At 36.0% G+C, this 15,968-nt stretch overlaps 1 protein-coding gene across 2 annotated transcripts in view; it reads left to right on the top strand.

Moving 5' to 3' along the window:
- LOC145663113 (macoilin) overlaps window positions 1-15,968 on the top strand; it is a 77,562-nt gene that overhangs the window by 20,587 nt on the left and 41,007 nt on the right. For both annotated transcript variants that reach the window (XM_081729391.1, XM_081729390.1), the window contains exons 3-6: window positions 2,946-3,072; window positions 10,140-10,269; window positions 13,611-13,677; window positions 15,778-15,916. In XM_081729391.1, coding sequence (XP_081585517.1) covers window positions 2,946-3,072; window positions 10,140-10,269; window positions 13,611-13,677; window positions 15,778-15,916 — 463 coding nt within the window. The remainder of the gene's footprint in view (window positions 1-2,945; window positions 3,073-10,139; window positions 10,270-13,610; window positions 13,678-15,777; window positions 15,917-15,968) is intronic.

The following is a 15,968-nucleotide window of genomic DNA, read 5'->3' as shown; positions in this document are numbered from 1 at the left end:
AATCATGGGTTAACTGTTACGTGAAATTGCGGAGAGTCCATAAAATCCCGAACATTTCAATTGGCTCATGTCACTAAATCTTCCACATAAAGATCTAGGAGTGACCTGTATATCCGTGAAATTTGTGTCGAGAATTCTCGTACAGGACAAGAAGGATAATCGTGTGACGATCAATAGAGAACTGAAGGAAACAACCACCAGCGACCGGACATTCTTGGTTAGTATTACACAGAGGATGAATCGATGCATCTACGGGTACGACCCCGAGATCCGAAAAGGCTAGACAAGTCCTATTCTGGGCGAGAGTGCTTCGGAGGTGGTTTTATGATTGAGATCTTGCATCACAAAATTTGTTCAGAGTGGCCAAACTTTCAATAATTTCCTGTGCCTTTGCGTATTTTTGTTTATAAAATCATTTCAGTCCTACATGTGTTGCTGGCATCTTCCTCAGATTGGACTTTCCCTTTGATTATTGAGTCGAGTGGATTTTTACATACATTTATATTAATGAAAGGAGGAGGAAATAACCGTACATACCACAATCCTCTGTAGGTGCGAATTAAACAACTTACAAAGAGTGAACAAGTGGCCTGACTGGACTGGGACTCGAACCCGCTATCTCCGGCATACCGTGTCGATGCGTTAACCTCTATGCTACCCAGTACGCTTCCGAGAACAGCCAAACACTTTTTCACTCTTTGTAAGTTGTTTTACGTACATTATTTATTCAGTATCTTAAAAAACATTATTAAAAACTTCTACCTCACTTAAAAAATGCATTTGAAGGGTAAGGAGAAAAAACAAGGAATGCCCAAGTGTGCTTTATCGGGTGCTTTGTCCTTATCTGTTGGTGTCTATTGGTACTATTTGACAGTATATGGCATGCATGCGTAGATGTCGAAATATCCATGTAAAAAGGGGCAAAATATTTGACTACCCTATTATGTTTTTACGTGGTTTAAAATATAAAAACGCCGTTTTCTCGAAAATGCCGTTTTGTGACATTCCTCCTTTTTTTTCCTTACCCTTCATTTGTAGATTAATCAAGAATAATTAAAAGTATTTACTCCAACCTATATATAGAAAATTAGTCTACAAATGCATTTTCTAAGTGAGTATTGAAGTTCTTAATATATTTTTTTTTTCAGTGATTGAGTTTTTTTAGTAAAATATCAGTGAAGATATTGAATAAGTTAACGTTAAAAATCCAGTCTATTTAATATTCAAAGCGGAAGTCGATTCTGACGAGAATGCCAGCATCACATGTAGCATTCACGTGATTAGGATTTTATAAATACAAATACGTAAAGGTACGGAAAATTATACGGTATTATAAAATTACGTATACTATACTTAATTGTGTATAAAATATGAATGCTTAAACCTGTCATCAATAAGGTCTACACAGCTGAGTTACAATGGTTACGCGGTTCCATTCGTCGTAAACAGCCGGATAGTGTGCGTCTGGAGAGTGGCGTTTGGACCATGATAATGCTCCGTGGCACACGTAGGGAAATGGTTTCTACTTTATAAAAAAAAAATAAAATAAATAAATAAATAATAATAATAATAATAATCCTATAGTACACCATCTGCCGACTCTAGTTCTATAAGATTGTTTCCTGTTCTGTACAGGGTCATTTCATTTGAAATCAACTAAGCCCAAAACCTCGTGGTATAAGATGTCGATGGAACTTAGTGTACATATAATCCTCTACAAGAGATGATTATGCACCAAATTGTAGCCTGTACCTCCTGTAATTTCAGAGTACAGGGTGGTAAAAAATGGACAAGCTTGATGTTTTTTGTAGAATTTTGTTAACTTCAATTGGCCATATCTTCCGTAAATATTGATGTAAAGAGAAAAATAATATGTACCATTTTGACATATGGGGCTACCTTGGTACCTAATTTTAAGGAAATCAAATCTGAGATCACTAATCCTAAATTTTCCCGGGATTTCCCGAAAATATTTGATTTTCAAATAAATGTTCCTGACATATCTTGTAGTCTATTCTTTCCTCTTCAAGCGTTCACCTCTGGTGCTTGGGGTCCCGGGTTCGATCCCAGCCCCCGCCAAGTTAGCTTTGTGGTGGGCAAACCGTGTGCCTGGGTTTTCTCGGGGTTCTCCCGTTTCCTCCCACTTTCTTCATTCCACCATTTCATTCATTACTCATCATCACCGTCTCCTTTAGCCTAACCGGCATAACCGTGGGACGTAAAACTCAAAGATTTCATTTCATTTTTTTCCTCTTCAAAATGATATATTATTTTTCTCTCTAGCTCAATATTTATGGGAGACATGACCAATTGAAGCTAACAAGGTTCTATAAAAAACGTCAAATTTGTCCATTTTTTTTACCACCCTGTACTCTGAAACTACAAGGGGTACAGGGCTAAAATGTGGTATATGATCATCTCTCGTAGGGGCCTACATGTACACTAAGTTTCATTATCTTCTGAGACGACGAGTATTTTTGAAAATTTGGTTGATTTCACATGGAATGGCTCTACATTAAAATCCACCTTAACAGAGAAACAATTTGATCACATTCAGAATAATCCGACTAGACACTACGGCACATTTCGCAATAAGTGGTCCGATAGTGCTTCCAGCAATGGCGATAGCATTGGTATCGGTGTTGGTGCAGCAGGAAAGTACTTCGGAGGAGACAACCACGGTTAGGTGGTAAGTCTTCCCTGTTTATTTCAGCATCAATCTGGGAATTAAATTAACAGCCTTTGTATATTAAATATTTATAGTCTAAACAGCCCCGCCCATAGGTAGGAAGTTTCATAATTTCACTTTGTTCCAATAAATATTGTATATTTTTATTATTATTATTATTTTTATCTTGGTACAATGTTTAGAAGAAAGAAAGGTTATTTGAAACTTCGTGTGTGACAAGTAGTAAAGTAGCTCCATTATTGTTCTTTTGTTTCAGGCCTTTTCTGTGTTTTTCATTTGTATTGCACTCACATCAGACATGATCTGTTTCTTCTTTATACCAGTTCATTGGTTATTTTTCGCTGCTAGTACATACGTGTGGGTACAGTATGTTTGGCATACAGGTGAGTATTAAATAATGATTATAACTTAATTTCAAACTCTTCCGCAAGGAAACACGGGACAGACAAAATATATGAACATTCACATATGTTAAGTTGTTATTAGATAAAAGGTAAATTATAAAATAAATACTCGAAGTATTCTTTGAAAATCAGTTTAAGAAACAAGGCATTGTTAAGAAAAATACAATAAACTTCATTTATTGAAATGAATTGTAACTCAATTTGTTAAATGGTCACTAAGATTAGTTTCCTTTCTTTAATATTTTATTTTAAATACTGTTCTAATGAATTAAAGAGGAACAGAATTTACAGTTGAGTCAGTCAAAACTGCAATTTGTTACGTTATCATAATATTTCGCTAAATAGTTTTGTCCTGGTAATTCTGTTCGTTTTTGTTATATTCGTCTGTAGTGTTTCCTTGCTGAAATGCTAATATAATGTATGTTGTAGGTAGGTAAATTAGACTACAGATATAGAAAAGACGTTTGATAGTTTGATGATAATAATACTGGGAGACGGGTTCGATTCCTGGCGGAGTTCATGTGGTTCGGATCCCAATTTAAGCTGTAGGTTCACGTCTAAAATAGCTTCGCTACTGGAAGGAACACTATACCCACTTGGTTCGCCATTACTGATGTCATTAATATCCGTCATTCGCCGATGCTGAAAACACTTTATCATAGTACATTTATTTGTGTTTCAAGAAATATGAAAAGAATGGTGTTAGTAAGTAAACCCTTGGAAATACAGTGTACTAAAACCTCATAGTTGGTTTTGTTTAAGTAGATTCCTTTAATGGTATTTATTGGTGAGAAATCAGTTACACAGTCGATGTGTTCCTCATCAAATAAAACGAAATTGTTGACTTTTGTGCGCGTGCAACGAATTATCCAATGCTCTTTGTGCTTTCTTTTTCGTGCTTGAGAATTGCTGTATAAAATCGTATTGAATTGTGACAAGACTCTTGAAATTACTGACTGTTGTAGGAATTGCATCATACATTAAATCGATCCAATTGTTATTCCAGAATTATTCCTAAGATATCGTATTAGGGAGTTAACAGTTTTTGAACCACTGTGGCTTTAGATAGTGTATAAAGTAGTTTTTTAAAAAAATCTTCAGAAACAGGCTAGATAAAGAATAATTTGTACACGAGATACACATTAACACGTTCGCTGCTGAGGACGCCCATCGGCGTCCAGTACTGAATTGGGCATGTGCGCCGGACGCCGATCGGCGCTTGTCACTGCAACTGATTCACTTTCCCGCCTATACCTGCGTGTGCACAGCACACTAGCGCACTCACACTTTTTACAGTGATTACCAAGGAGTGAAGATACCTTGCAGTGTGCTTCGTTTCGGTCTACAGTGCTTTGTCTTTTTGTAGGCATTGTTGAACAAAATAATATAGGTTCTTGAACTTTTTAATGGTGATTTGTGTGTTTGTGGCAGTGAAATACATATTGTTGATTTTTTATTCAGTATTTCGTTCTTTATGCCTACACCATGAGTGGGCCATCCAACAGAAAGGCAAATCCACAATATAGCCTATTAACGTTGATACACTAACAGTGAGTGAATTAGACAAGATATCTTGCAGTTCAAATTCAAATGATGAAAGTGAACTCTCTGAAAACGAAAATATAGTTTGTATTCCTAGCTCAGGTGAAGAATCAGTATCTAACAGCTGTTCAGAAAGTGATACACATGATGTTTTGCAGCCTACCTGGCAAAATAATCCTTTGCTTCTGAAATCGTTTCCTTTCGATAAAATAAATCAGCTTCTTGTGCCTGTTCCAGGTAACAACGAAGCATATGATTACTTGCAATTGTTATTGGACGATTCTTTCGTGGAGAAAATCGTAAGCTATACTAACCTGTACTCCGCAGATACATTTCTTGATGGAAACCATACTGAACATTCTCGTATTACAAGGTGGAAAGACTTGACAATTGAAGAGCTGAAAGTACTTCTAGGCCTTGCACTTCACACAGGAACAATTGTTATGCCTAGACTTCAAGATCATTGGAAAACGGATAATTTGTTTTTGTGTTGCTTTCCTCAGTACATGAGCAGATACCGTTTTCTCTTGATATTACGCTACTTGCACTTCGGACAAAATCCAAATGCTAATGATTCAGAACCTACAGATTGGTTGTGTAAGATAAGACATGTTGTGGATTACTTCAATACAAAGATGAGCTCTGTTTATTATCCAGGAAAGGAGTTATCTTTAGACGAGGCTATGGTTTTGTGGCGTGGTAGACTTTGTTTAGGCAATAAATCAAGGGAAAAAGACACAAGTATGGTGTAAAAATCTGTGTGTTGTCGGAACCAGATGGTCTTATACTGAAAACTCTTGTATATACAGGTAGAGTTGACGATCTTGGTGGCAAAGGACATGCCAGCAATTAACACATATATATATATATATATAAAAAAAATAATATAAAATTAATTCTCAACGGTGCAATGGGTAAAGTGTTTTAGTAAACCACAATAATGGAACGGGTAGTATAGTGGGATTAGAGTTATAGTGTATTGCCTGTCACATGGAGACCATTACCCAAATGATCCATGACATTTCATTCAGATGTGACAGATAGTAAAATAAAAGAGATTGAATAAAAATAATAAGAAGAATGCATAATGTAATTAATTAATATTCAGAACAAAAGAAACAATTACACATAGCTATAAGTCAAATGCACAAATATATTACGGTACTAAAAAAAGAAGCATACAATAACTACAAAAATATGTAAATTGCTAATAAATAATTTTGACTTGTCATACTATACCATACTTTAGTTATACTTTCTTTCTGAGTTTATACTTAATGTCCTGACGACAGCTACTCAGAGACTTCATGTCGAAGCTCTGAACGGAACGAAGTGAATCTGAAATGGTGGATTCAGAATGAATGGTTTCAAAAGAATGTATCCTTAGTTTATAAAATCCGTCTTTTTATACTCGTAAATGTTCTTGTTTGTCACAACTAGTTGGCACTATATTTTTGAATCTTAGACCAGTCAAAAAATAGTTTCCTAATAAATATTATTGTTATGTATACAAATATAAAGGTTATTTTTGTTTTTCTGTCCAGTTTTGGAAAATCCGTGTATTTGTCCACCAGAACATCACCAGATATTTTATTTTTAACTTTTCCTGCAAACAATTGTGAGATCACAGATGCACATATCGAGATCAGCTAGGTGTTACGCTATAGCTTGTTATGGGAAAGTTTATTTTCCAGTTCACACAACCTTGGCCTCAGGTTATTCTTATTTTGGATGCTTTGACTATTCGCACTGAAAAATATTATTTTAATTGTCCATTTTGTTCTATGTTAATTAAAAAAAAAAAAAAAAAAAAAAAAAAAAACCTTTATGCACTAGTAAGTGATAATTCACTTATTATATGACACAATGTTGTTCTACATTTAATCCAAGATTTGCTCAATAATAGACGTGCATTGTACATGGATAATTTTTATAACAGCTGTGATCTGTGTAAGAAGTTCCTTGACTATAAAACTTACTCTACTGATACACTTCGGTCAAACAGAATGAATACGCCACATTCTGTTTCGAAAGCTAACTTGAAAGTTAATGAAGCAGTAGGTTGGTATTCTGGCGAAGGTATTATGATTGGAAAGTGGCGAGACAAATCTGATGTCTATATTTCAACTGAATTTCCAAACGACATTGTCTCATTCGTCAACAAAAAGGGACAAACCAAAACAAAACCTCTGCCAATTGTACAATACAACACTTACATGAAGGGTATTGATCGGCAAGACCAAATGGTGGCCTATTATCCATGCGAACGGTAAACCTATCAGATGGTACAAAAAATTATTTTTCCATTTTTTACAGTTACTGTTACTGAATTCTTGGTTTCTTTAAAACAAATACAATTCGATGAACAAAATGTCGCTCTATAATTTTTGTCTACAACTTATACGCCACCTTTTGGAAGTGAAACCACAGGGACAAGTAACGCCGTGACTGGATGTACTAAAGAAAACACGAACGGAAGAGAATCACCTGCCAAACGAAATGTCCTGTTGGACCAAAAGGACGAATATTGAGAAAGAAATGCAGGAAATGCAAAGAGAAGAACATTAGAAAAGAGCATCTACCACTGCGCGAAGTGTCCTGGTCAGTCTGGATTGTGTTTGGAGCCGTGCTTTAATGATTACCAGTACTAAACAAGACTTGTAGAAACTGTCCTGAACTATATATGTACAAATTCTTATATATTATATTTCTTTCAGTTATAAAATTGAAAATGATGGACTCCTAACGGCGTCCGCAGCACATGGGATGGAAAATTGATGGCATATGCTGAGGACGCCCTTTGGCGTCCTTACAATTGCGCAATTGATGGCATATGCTGAGGATGCCCTTTGGCGTCCTTACAACAATTGCGCAATAAACATATATATTTAAAGTAAAACTGTTATATTCTTGTAAAACAAAGCAAAAGCAACAATATCCAACAATAATTTTTTTTTAGCATATCCAACGACCTATGCGACCAAGCTAAGCAGTCAACGTGTTAATGTAGCCAATGTAAATGAATTGTGTACAAATTAATAGACATCTGGAATAAATGGTGGTGACATATTGAAATCATGAATGTATGTTTTTAAAAGAAGAAATTGATACATTAACGCTTGCCGATCGCATTTTGCTCGCCACATTATGCTCTTTCTCATTATTGAAGTAGTGTATTTATTGTTCATACTTGACATTTTTATTGTGTCTGATACAGTTGTGGTAATGATGTAGTTGAAAAAGTAGGTGTCGACTTCAGAAATTGCATAATGAACCACTGTAGCGTTATATAGTGTGTAACTCGGTAGGAGAATGATTTTTATGGAGCTTCATTAAGCATAGACCTCAGTTCTCAGAAAATTCATAAGTAAATTATATATAGTCGTATACACACATGAGCAATTGTATTAGAGATAACTGCCGTTTTAGGAAAAGAGCATTGTGTTGATCCGACAAATGTACGAAGACGTGGCATCTAAGAGATGAGATCTCAGTGCATTTAATCGTGGTCAGATTGTTGGAGCCAGACCTGAAGTCGTGTACGCACTGGGTTCTCTGAAGGCCATTGTATCAAAAGTGTACTGTGAGTACGTGGATTCGGGTAAAATCGCCACCGCCACGTTCAACCGTTGTGGTGTACAATGCGTTGATGACAAGGATAGGAGCGAATAGACGGGCCACAGTGCTGGATAACACCGACGCAGGAGCACCTATACCGTTCAGAACTGTCTCCTCATCATGGAGTACAGAAGCAAGCATCCCACGAGGATGCTTCTGGTCCTGGTCAGCACCCATCACAAAGGACAGTGACTGAAATGAGCAAAGGAATGTTGCTGTTAGCACGGATAGTCGAGGTACCAGTTGGTACACGCCAATGGCTAGGCACAAGTGCATCGTCAAACTCGTAAGGAATTGGATCCCTTTTGCCAGCAGAGTATACTATAGTTCAGGTAGGTAGTGATGGTATCCTCAGGTTCAGGTATGAGGACTATTCACATTAAATGAAATGGGACTCGTGATACATCTGACAACGTCCCCCACCGGCGAACGTTACAGGAATCGACTGAAAGGTCATGTTCACCCCATTGTTCGCCTTTAGTACCCTGCAGGGGCCTGTACCTATAGTTAGACAGTGCTTCAATCCATCACTCCCGAATTCTGGCTGATTGGTTCGATGAGCACTCCACGGATATGAAGATGCTTGCCTGGCCCCCGAGGAACCCTGACCTAAATCTCATTGAGCACATCTTGAATGCTGTCAAGAAGAACGCTCGTACCCTGGACTCTGCTCCGACTAGTTTTCGTGATTATGTGAAGCTGTGCAGCTATCATGAACCAGTATGGCTTCCAATACTCTCGGTGTCTTGTAGAGTTCATGCCACGCCACATTGCCGTTATCATCTAGCCAGGTATCTTCAATTCAATTGCTTATGAGTAGATAACGAAATATACTGTTGTTATATATTGGGTGGCGTTGTTAACACTATTAGTCGGATATTATTTTTAAAACCAATATTTTCCTGTGTGAGTGAATTTTTTATTTTACTACCTTTTTTAATCTACAACAAAATACAAACTCGAGATTATGCAGTTTTATGTAGTTGAGAAGTCCCTTAAGTATAGTGTGTAATATTTCTGTCCATAATCGCTAAGTTGGAGGTATTTACTTAAAGACTGTAATTAATGCATTTTTAATCTAATTAGAGGGATATAAGTGAAAAACGTTCTTCGTTGATTGCGTCTGTAAGATTTCTTGTACATATTCAGCCATTTATGTTGTAGCTTTGTTCGCAAGGTTTAATCACTCATATCAATTTGACTTATAAATGCATTTTACGCTTTTGATGCAGGGGTTCTGAAATCAAAAAAGATCTCGCGATAAACTGATTTATTTAAAATAAATGGACATTTTCTTTTGACGGAATTGGAGATACGATTCTTCGTGTACACTAATAATGTAAGACTTTCGTAATTATGAGTCTCTCTCTCTCTCTCTCTCTCTCTCTCTCTCTCTCTGACGCTGCTGCTCCTTTTCTTGATTTAACTTACTTTAAACATCTTTCGAAAAGTCTTCTCCATTCTCATCGATAAAATGAGTTTTTCTTTCTTCTTTCCGTCTTGTTCAGCAGTTTTTTTTTTTTTTTTTCAATTTGAATATTTTCGCACCAAAATTGCAAAATGAGCTGTGATTCAATCTTCACGTAAGCGGCTGTTAACCTGGTGAACAAGACTACAGAATATGGGATTGAAACCATATAGAGAAACTTTTACAGACGCAATCAACGAAGTAACTTGTTTCCCTTATTTCCTTGATAATTAAGTTAAAGGTACTATTACTGAATCAGACGTTTATGTATTCGAATGATGTTTATATTGTTGATTTTTCAAATTTACATTAGTTTTGGATGTTAATTTTAAGAGAATATTTTATGATACAAGATTACTTATAATGCATTTACTTTATTTACTTTGAACAAAAATTAATTTTATTTTGTTGTTTCCAGAAAAGGGTATATGTTTACCCACAATTACTTTGTGGATTCTGTTTGTATACATCGAAGCTGCTATGCGGCTTCGAGAGTTGCGACATCTTCCATTCCATTTAGACCTTTGTAGGCCGTTTGCAGCACATTGGTATGTATTGTTCTCTCTTTCTTTCGTTTTTATGTCAGATACAGGCAGGTTTCATTATTACGTTGTACATTAATTAAATACTATGCATATTAATATTGCGTAATTGATACTATGTCTCCAAGCATTTTTGATTTTGTTGAGTATTAACATTGGAAAACTCCAATAATCCATGTGGATGAAACCAATGTCTTGACGTTTTTGATAAATAGGCAAGGGATAAAGATAACAGATAAGGGAAAAGCGAAGTTTTTTCCAGTATAAAATTTAAGAGTAGACAACTATGACAAATATGTTTAATGTGAGATTTGATCAAAATTGTGCTATTTTCCTTGTGTAGCAAAGTTTCAGAATTTGTGGTTGGGGCGGAATAAAGCATTATGCTGAATTGTAATGCGCACATGTAAATTATTGCATTTGAAACAAATAGAAGTAATTACTGTTGAAGATGATCTGAAAGCGAAAAAGTGATCCCCGTCATTGGAGAGACTACTGAATATAAAGTTCTTAAGAAAGCAGTAAAATTTGGAGCTCCATAGTGCTAGGACTATATTTCGTAATTCTGGCATGTATTTTTCAATAAATATCATTTGCCATTATTGGCAGGAGACGGGTAGAAAAGTGAATCTGTTGATCTATAAGCTTTACCGAAAATTTTGATTGAAAGTGTAGGCCTTTGTCTATCAAGGAATATTTGTATCAAATTTTAAGTTTTATTCATATGAATTTGAGTAAATAGAAACGATGTTCGTTTACAAGAATACTGCGTACCGTAAGTAGTTCGCATGCAGAGAAACATTTTAATTTCCTTTCGGTGGTGATGAGGGATATCTCTGCTGTTCAGCGAATGAACACTTTACTTGTCAGTTTGTGCAAGTTTGTCGTTTACTGGATTTACGAACAGATTAACAAATTAACATGTTATCATCATAACCTTGCAGCTTTGTGAATTAAATATAATGTGATGCGCAAAGAACACCTTAGAAACTCATCATTCAGTGATCAGTGTTACGTTATGTCTAACTGCTGTGATGAAGGTGACAGGTCAAAATAATAAATAAATACAGTGAAACTTCTGGATAATGGATCTAAATAAGAGGAGTCCGTCACAGAGAGGTTAGCTCCTATGGTAATTGTATACAGTATACAATGCATACATACATTAGTAATAAATGTATATATAGATTACTCTCGAAATGCTGTACTGAAAAATCTTTTTTCTAAAGAAACAAAAACGACTGCTGGAATTTATGTTGGTGTGGGTATGCACTGCAAGACGTAATTCTTGTGTGATAAATTCCTTCTCAAGCAGCGGGTGATCGAAAAGTCGCACACATCAAAATAATAATAACCGGACGACATTACATAGTACTACTTAATACTGTTTGTAATGCCACGTTCATAGATGCATGTACGAACTCTTTTTACCATGGTTGAAGCCATTTTGTGGAGCACGTGTAAAGTGGTGTTAATGCCATTTGTTATGTTAATCTTTAGTTCCTCCAGTGTGTGTAGCCTGTTATTACAGACTTTACCTGTAAGGTAAGCTCACGGGAAGAAATGAGGAGACGTCAAATCGGGTGATCGTGTGGTTCAAAATCCTTTAAATATGATACGCTGCGAAAAATTCGCGCAAGAAATGCATGGTGTCGTTAGACGTGTGACATGTGGCACTGTCCTGTTGGGACAAGCAATCACGTTCATCTTAATCAATAAACACAATGAACTGTATAGTGATATCTTAATACACAATGCTATTCGCTGTAGTTTCGAAGAAAATGGGGCCCAGTATACGACGACGTGATATGGCACACCAAACTGCAATTTTCTGAGAGTGTAAGGGGTTTTCGTGTAATACATGTAGAATTTCAGTTGACCAAATGTATTTTGACTGTTCATGTAGTCACTAAGGTGAAATCACGCCTCATCAGTAAAGGCAACACGGTCAAGCTCTGCAATTCCATGGTTGGGAGCAAATGAGCGAAACCATGTACAGTACACTGCCCACTTATCTTTATCCGGCTCCTTAAATTCCTGAAGACTGTGGACTTGATATACACGAAAGTATAATCTCTTCATCGCTCTCTGAAACTGCCATATAAAATCCGAGAGTGTGCTGATAGTTTTTCAAGCTTTTTGAGGGCGAACACTGCATTACATTTTTAATCCTAGCCATTTTAGCATCTGTCAGAATTGGCGGTCTCCCGGTTCTCTTTCTGTCTACAACAGATTCTCATCCTCTAAAACGGGCGATGAATCTAGTAATGGTTCAGTTGTTAAGCACTGCCGCATCAGGATATTTCCTACGAAATTAGTCTGCAATACGTGCATAAAAATATCCATTGATAAAATAATGTTCAACAATGAAAACTCTCTCCTTTTGTGAAAACAACATGTCCACCAAAGAACACAAAGCACTTCTGCAAGCGTTGTGTTTTCAGTACACATCCCAATGGTGTCTAGGTGTGTTGTTAATATACTTGGTGCCATCTTGCGGTAGCCGATGCAACTTTTCAACTATAACACTGTTTATAGACAAATGAATTTGAATATGCGCAACTTTTAGATCGCATGGTACAAATCATACCTCTGTAAAAGTCCCTTAATTCGCTTACTGTCTATTAAAAGCAAAGTAACCCAATAGGAACGTGCAAGATTATGATTATTAAATACTGGAAATTTAGACACGATTAACTATTGATGATAGTTTATGAATTTCTTGGGAAAATGTCTGCCGTAGTTGTCTACCGTGTAATCGTGGAAATAGTTTCTGATCGAGATTTGATTGTAATTGTTGAATCAGCTGAAGGGATTAACTGAAGATATATTTTCAAATTGTAGAAAGTATTTTGTGTGCTAAATATGTACGAGCCGAGGACAGGACGGATAATTCCTGTCAGTTATGTAGAGGTTACTTTAACATTGGACGTATAAGAAGACTGTCCGTATAAAAAAACAGGATTCTCTCCTATAATAATAAATGTATGTATTTTTGTCGGGACAAATCGTCTTCGTATTATGATGAAATAGTCTGCTATTGAGAAGTGCTCAAGAGATGTTTCACTGTATCAGCTGCGTAACATTAATACAGAATATTATGGAAAAAAGAAGACGGAGTTTCGGGGTCAAATAGTCTCGCTGCTGACATCCCCATTAAAAATCCCAATCAATTAATCAAACGTAATTTTTGCTTACAGTGTACATTTAATGTAAAGTAGTATTACTTCCGTTTCCTGTTATTTTTGTAGTTATGAAATTCTGATCGTTTCTGCTTTGTAAAATACCATCATGCGAGATAAATCATAGGACTTTTGGTATTAAGTATTTTTCCTCCTTTTTTGCAGCATCGGATATCCAGTAGTAACGCTGGGTTTTGGATTTAAAAGTTACGTAGGATATAGAATGAGACAGGTGAGCATAATATAGCAAAGGAGTGGTTTTGTATAGTTTTAAATTAAAAGATTTTATTTATTTGCGACAGTTGCAAGTGTATTTGTTGCTCTTTGACATTCTGTAAATTTTAAATATTGTCAACATTTACTGATTTAGGTATTTTAAAAGTTGAGATCTTCCTTTCTCTCTCTCTCTCTCTCTCTTTTTTTTTTTTTTTTTTTTTTTCCTAAATTGTACTTTCGTGCTGTAATAAATTGATTTTTATTCAATTTGTAGGCTTTAGAACAGACAAAATATTAGCGTTTGTTTTTAGTACTGTCAACATAAACAAACTATCAACTACATATTTAAAGTACTTGTTTAGCGTCAGGCTCTTTTCCAGATGCAGGTAAATACGAAGTTAACCGTAAACTTCACGTTAACGATATTAGATTGTAAGAAGTTCTTTGCTCTGTTTTAGAATAAGTATTTCCTAGAAGAAAGAAAATATATTAATTTTTTTTCCATTCTGCCCTTAGAAGGTTACAAAATATGAATTCCTTTTGCTTTAAAATCAGTTCGTCTAATAATGTTAATTATGTCCAATAGTCCCATATTACTGAATGTTAACTCTTTATTATAAGTAACTTTTTCCTAATCTTCTAATGTTTGTCATCAACTTCGCTTTGCAATTTCTATGTTTATTTTTACCGAAAGTTAAAATCTTCAAAAGGTAAGCAGCGATGTTGAGATGGCAGTGAGATACTAGGACTTGCGATAAAATAACTGAAAGTACTTTTCCTTCCATATTAAAAATTGTAGTTTGATACTGTTTGGGAACATTCCCAGAACTCCCTCGTGGCTAAGCCATTAGTGTACGTGCCTTTGGTGTGGGAGACCCGGGTTCAATTCCCGGAGGGAGCTAATAAGTTTCGGGTTTCCTGTTAAAACTGTAGGTCCACATTTCATATAGCCTCGCTGCTGAACGGGACGCTAAACTCAAAATCAAATCAAATCAAATTGAACATTCCCAACGAGGCAGAGAAAAATTTTCGTATACATAGTCTAGCAAGCTTGCAACGGTCAGTTTTCATGGCCGTTTTAATAGTCTATTACGTGACAAATTTTATGACATTATACGACGGACAATTTCGCATGTTTTTTCGATACAAGTTAAAATCGCATGAACTATTGCTTGACAAATAGGATGAACAGACCCTTGTATCTGTCCAATACGTCCATTATCGAAATCTGTAATTACTTCGGAATGCATTCTAAGGAAAATAAGCGAGAAATCATTAATGCTGGTGCGTGCTAACAAACTGAACGTTGATACAGCATAATGCAGAATGACATCGTGTGTCACTCACTGCTAATGGGATTTTAAGTTTCTTAAAATCCTGGTGGCGTTTTATTTTGGTGTAGGAAGATCCTGATACCGTTGTTCTAATTGAGTAAATAGTCGCATGAATACGTTAATGAACCCTACATGATGAATGTAAGGGGGCAGGGAGCTCAGTGGTAGAGCGCTCACCTCTGGTGTGTGGAGTCCCTGGTTTGGTTCCCGGCCAAGTAAGTTTGTACGGGACAATATTGTGTCCGTAAGTTTTCTCCGCTAATTCCACTGATTCTTTCATAGTCATTCACTTCCTTCAATCATCGTCTCCCTTAGCCTAAAGGGCACAATCGTGGGACATTCAACTGAAATATTTTTCATTCTTATTTCATGATGACCGTGTAAGTGTCCCTTTTTTGACGCGAGCGAACACGGATGAAGATTGGTAATAGGAAGATGGCAACTTATCCACAACCGTAGTTTGTCTCAATAGAAAAATACCAAAATAAATAGACCCTGACCTCCGTCGGGAAATTTCTCCCCCTTTCTTTCCTTGTTACTGGTTCCGTTGAAAAATGGCTTTAGTGACTGTATCATGGACTTTATTCATGAGTTGATGTGTCAATGCTATAATTCAGTTTCACTTTAAAATTGCATGTTGCTTCCAGTAATTTATTTAGTGCCGTCGTATGTATAAGAAAAAACAAAATCAGAAATTTGTTAGGTTCTCTGTTTGTGTGTGTATTAGATGTGCATTTAGAAGCGAAGAAATATACATATTTCCTTTTGTTTTCGTCTTGCAGAGAAGACAAAAAGATGTCGCAAAAGAAAACGAATTTTATATGCAGTTACTGCAGCAAGCATTACCTTTAGAACAGCAACAGCAGCAGCAAACACATCATCAACAGTCATTTCTTAATACTAGTCCAGAAAAAAGTAAAGGTAAATATCTTTCATGCATAGTAGTTAGTTAATGCTTAGTGGATAAGTATTA

Source organism: Thermobia domestica, chromosome 10, assembly GCF_964235325.1.
Source record: "Thermobia domestica chromosome 10, izTheDome1.hap1.1, whole genome shotgun sequence".
Classification (NCBI taxonomy): domain Eukaryota; kingdom Metazoa; phylum Arthropoda; class Insecta; order Zygentoma; family Lepismatidae; genus Thermobia; species Thermobia domestica.
The sequence above is the reverse complement of the archived record's forward strand: the minus strand, read 5'-3'. Positions and strand labels throughout refer to the sequence as shown.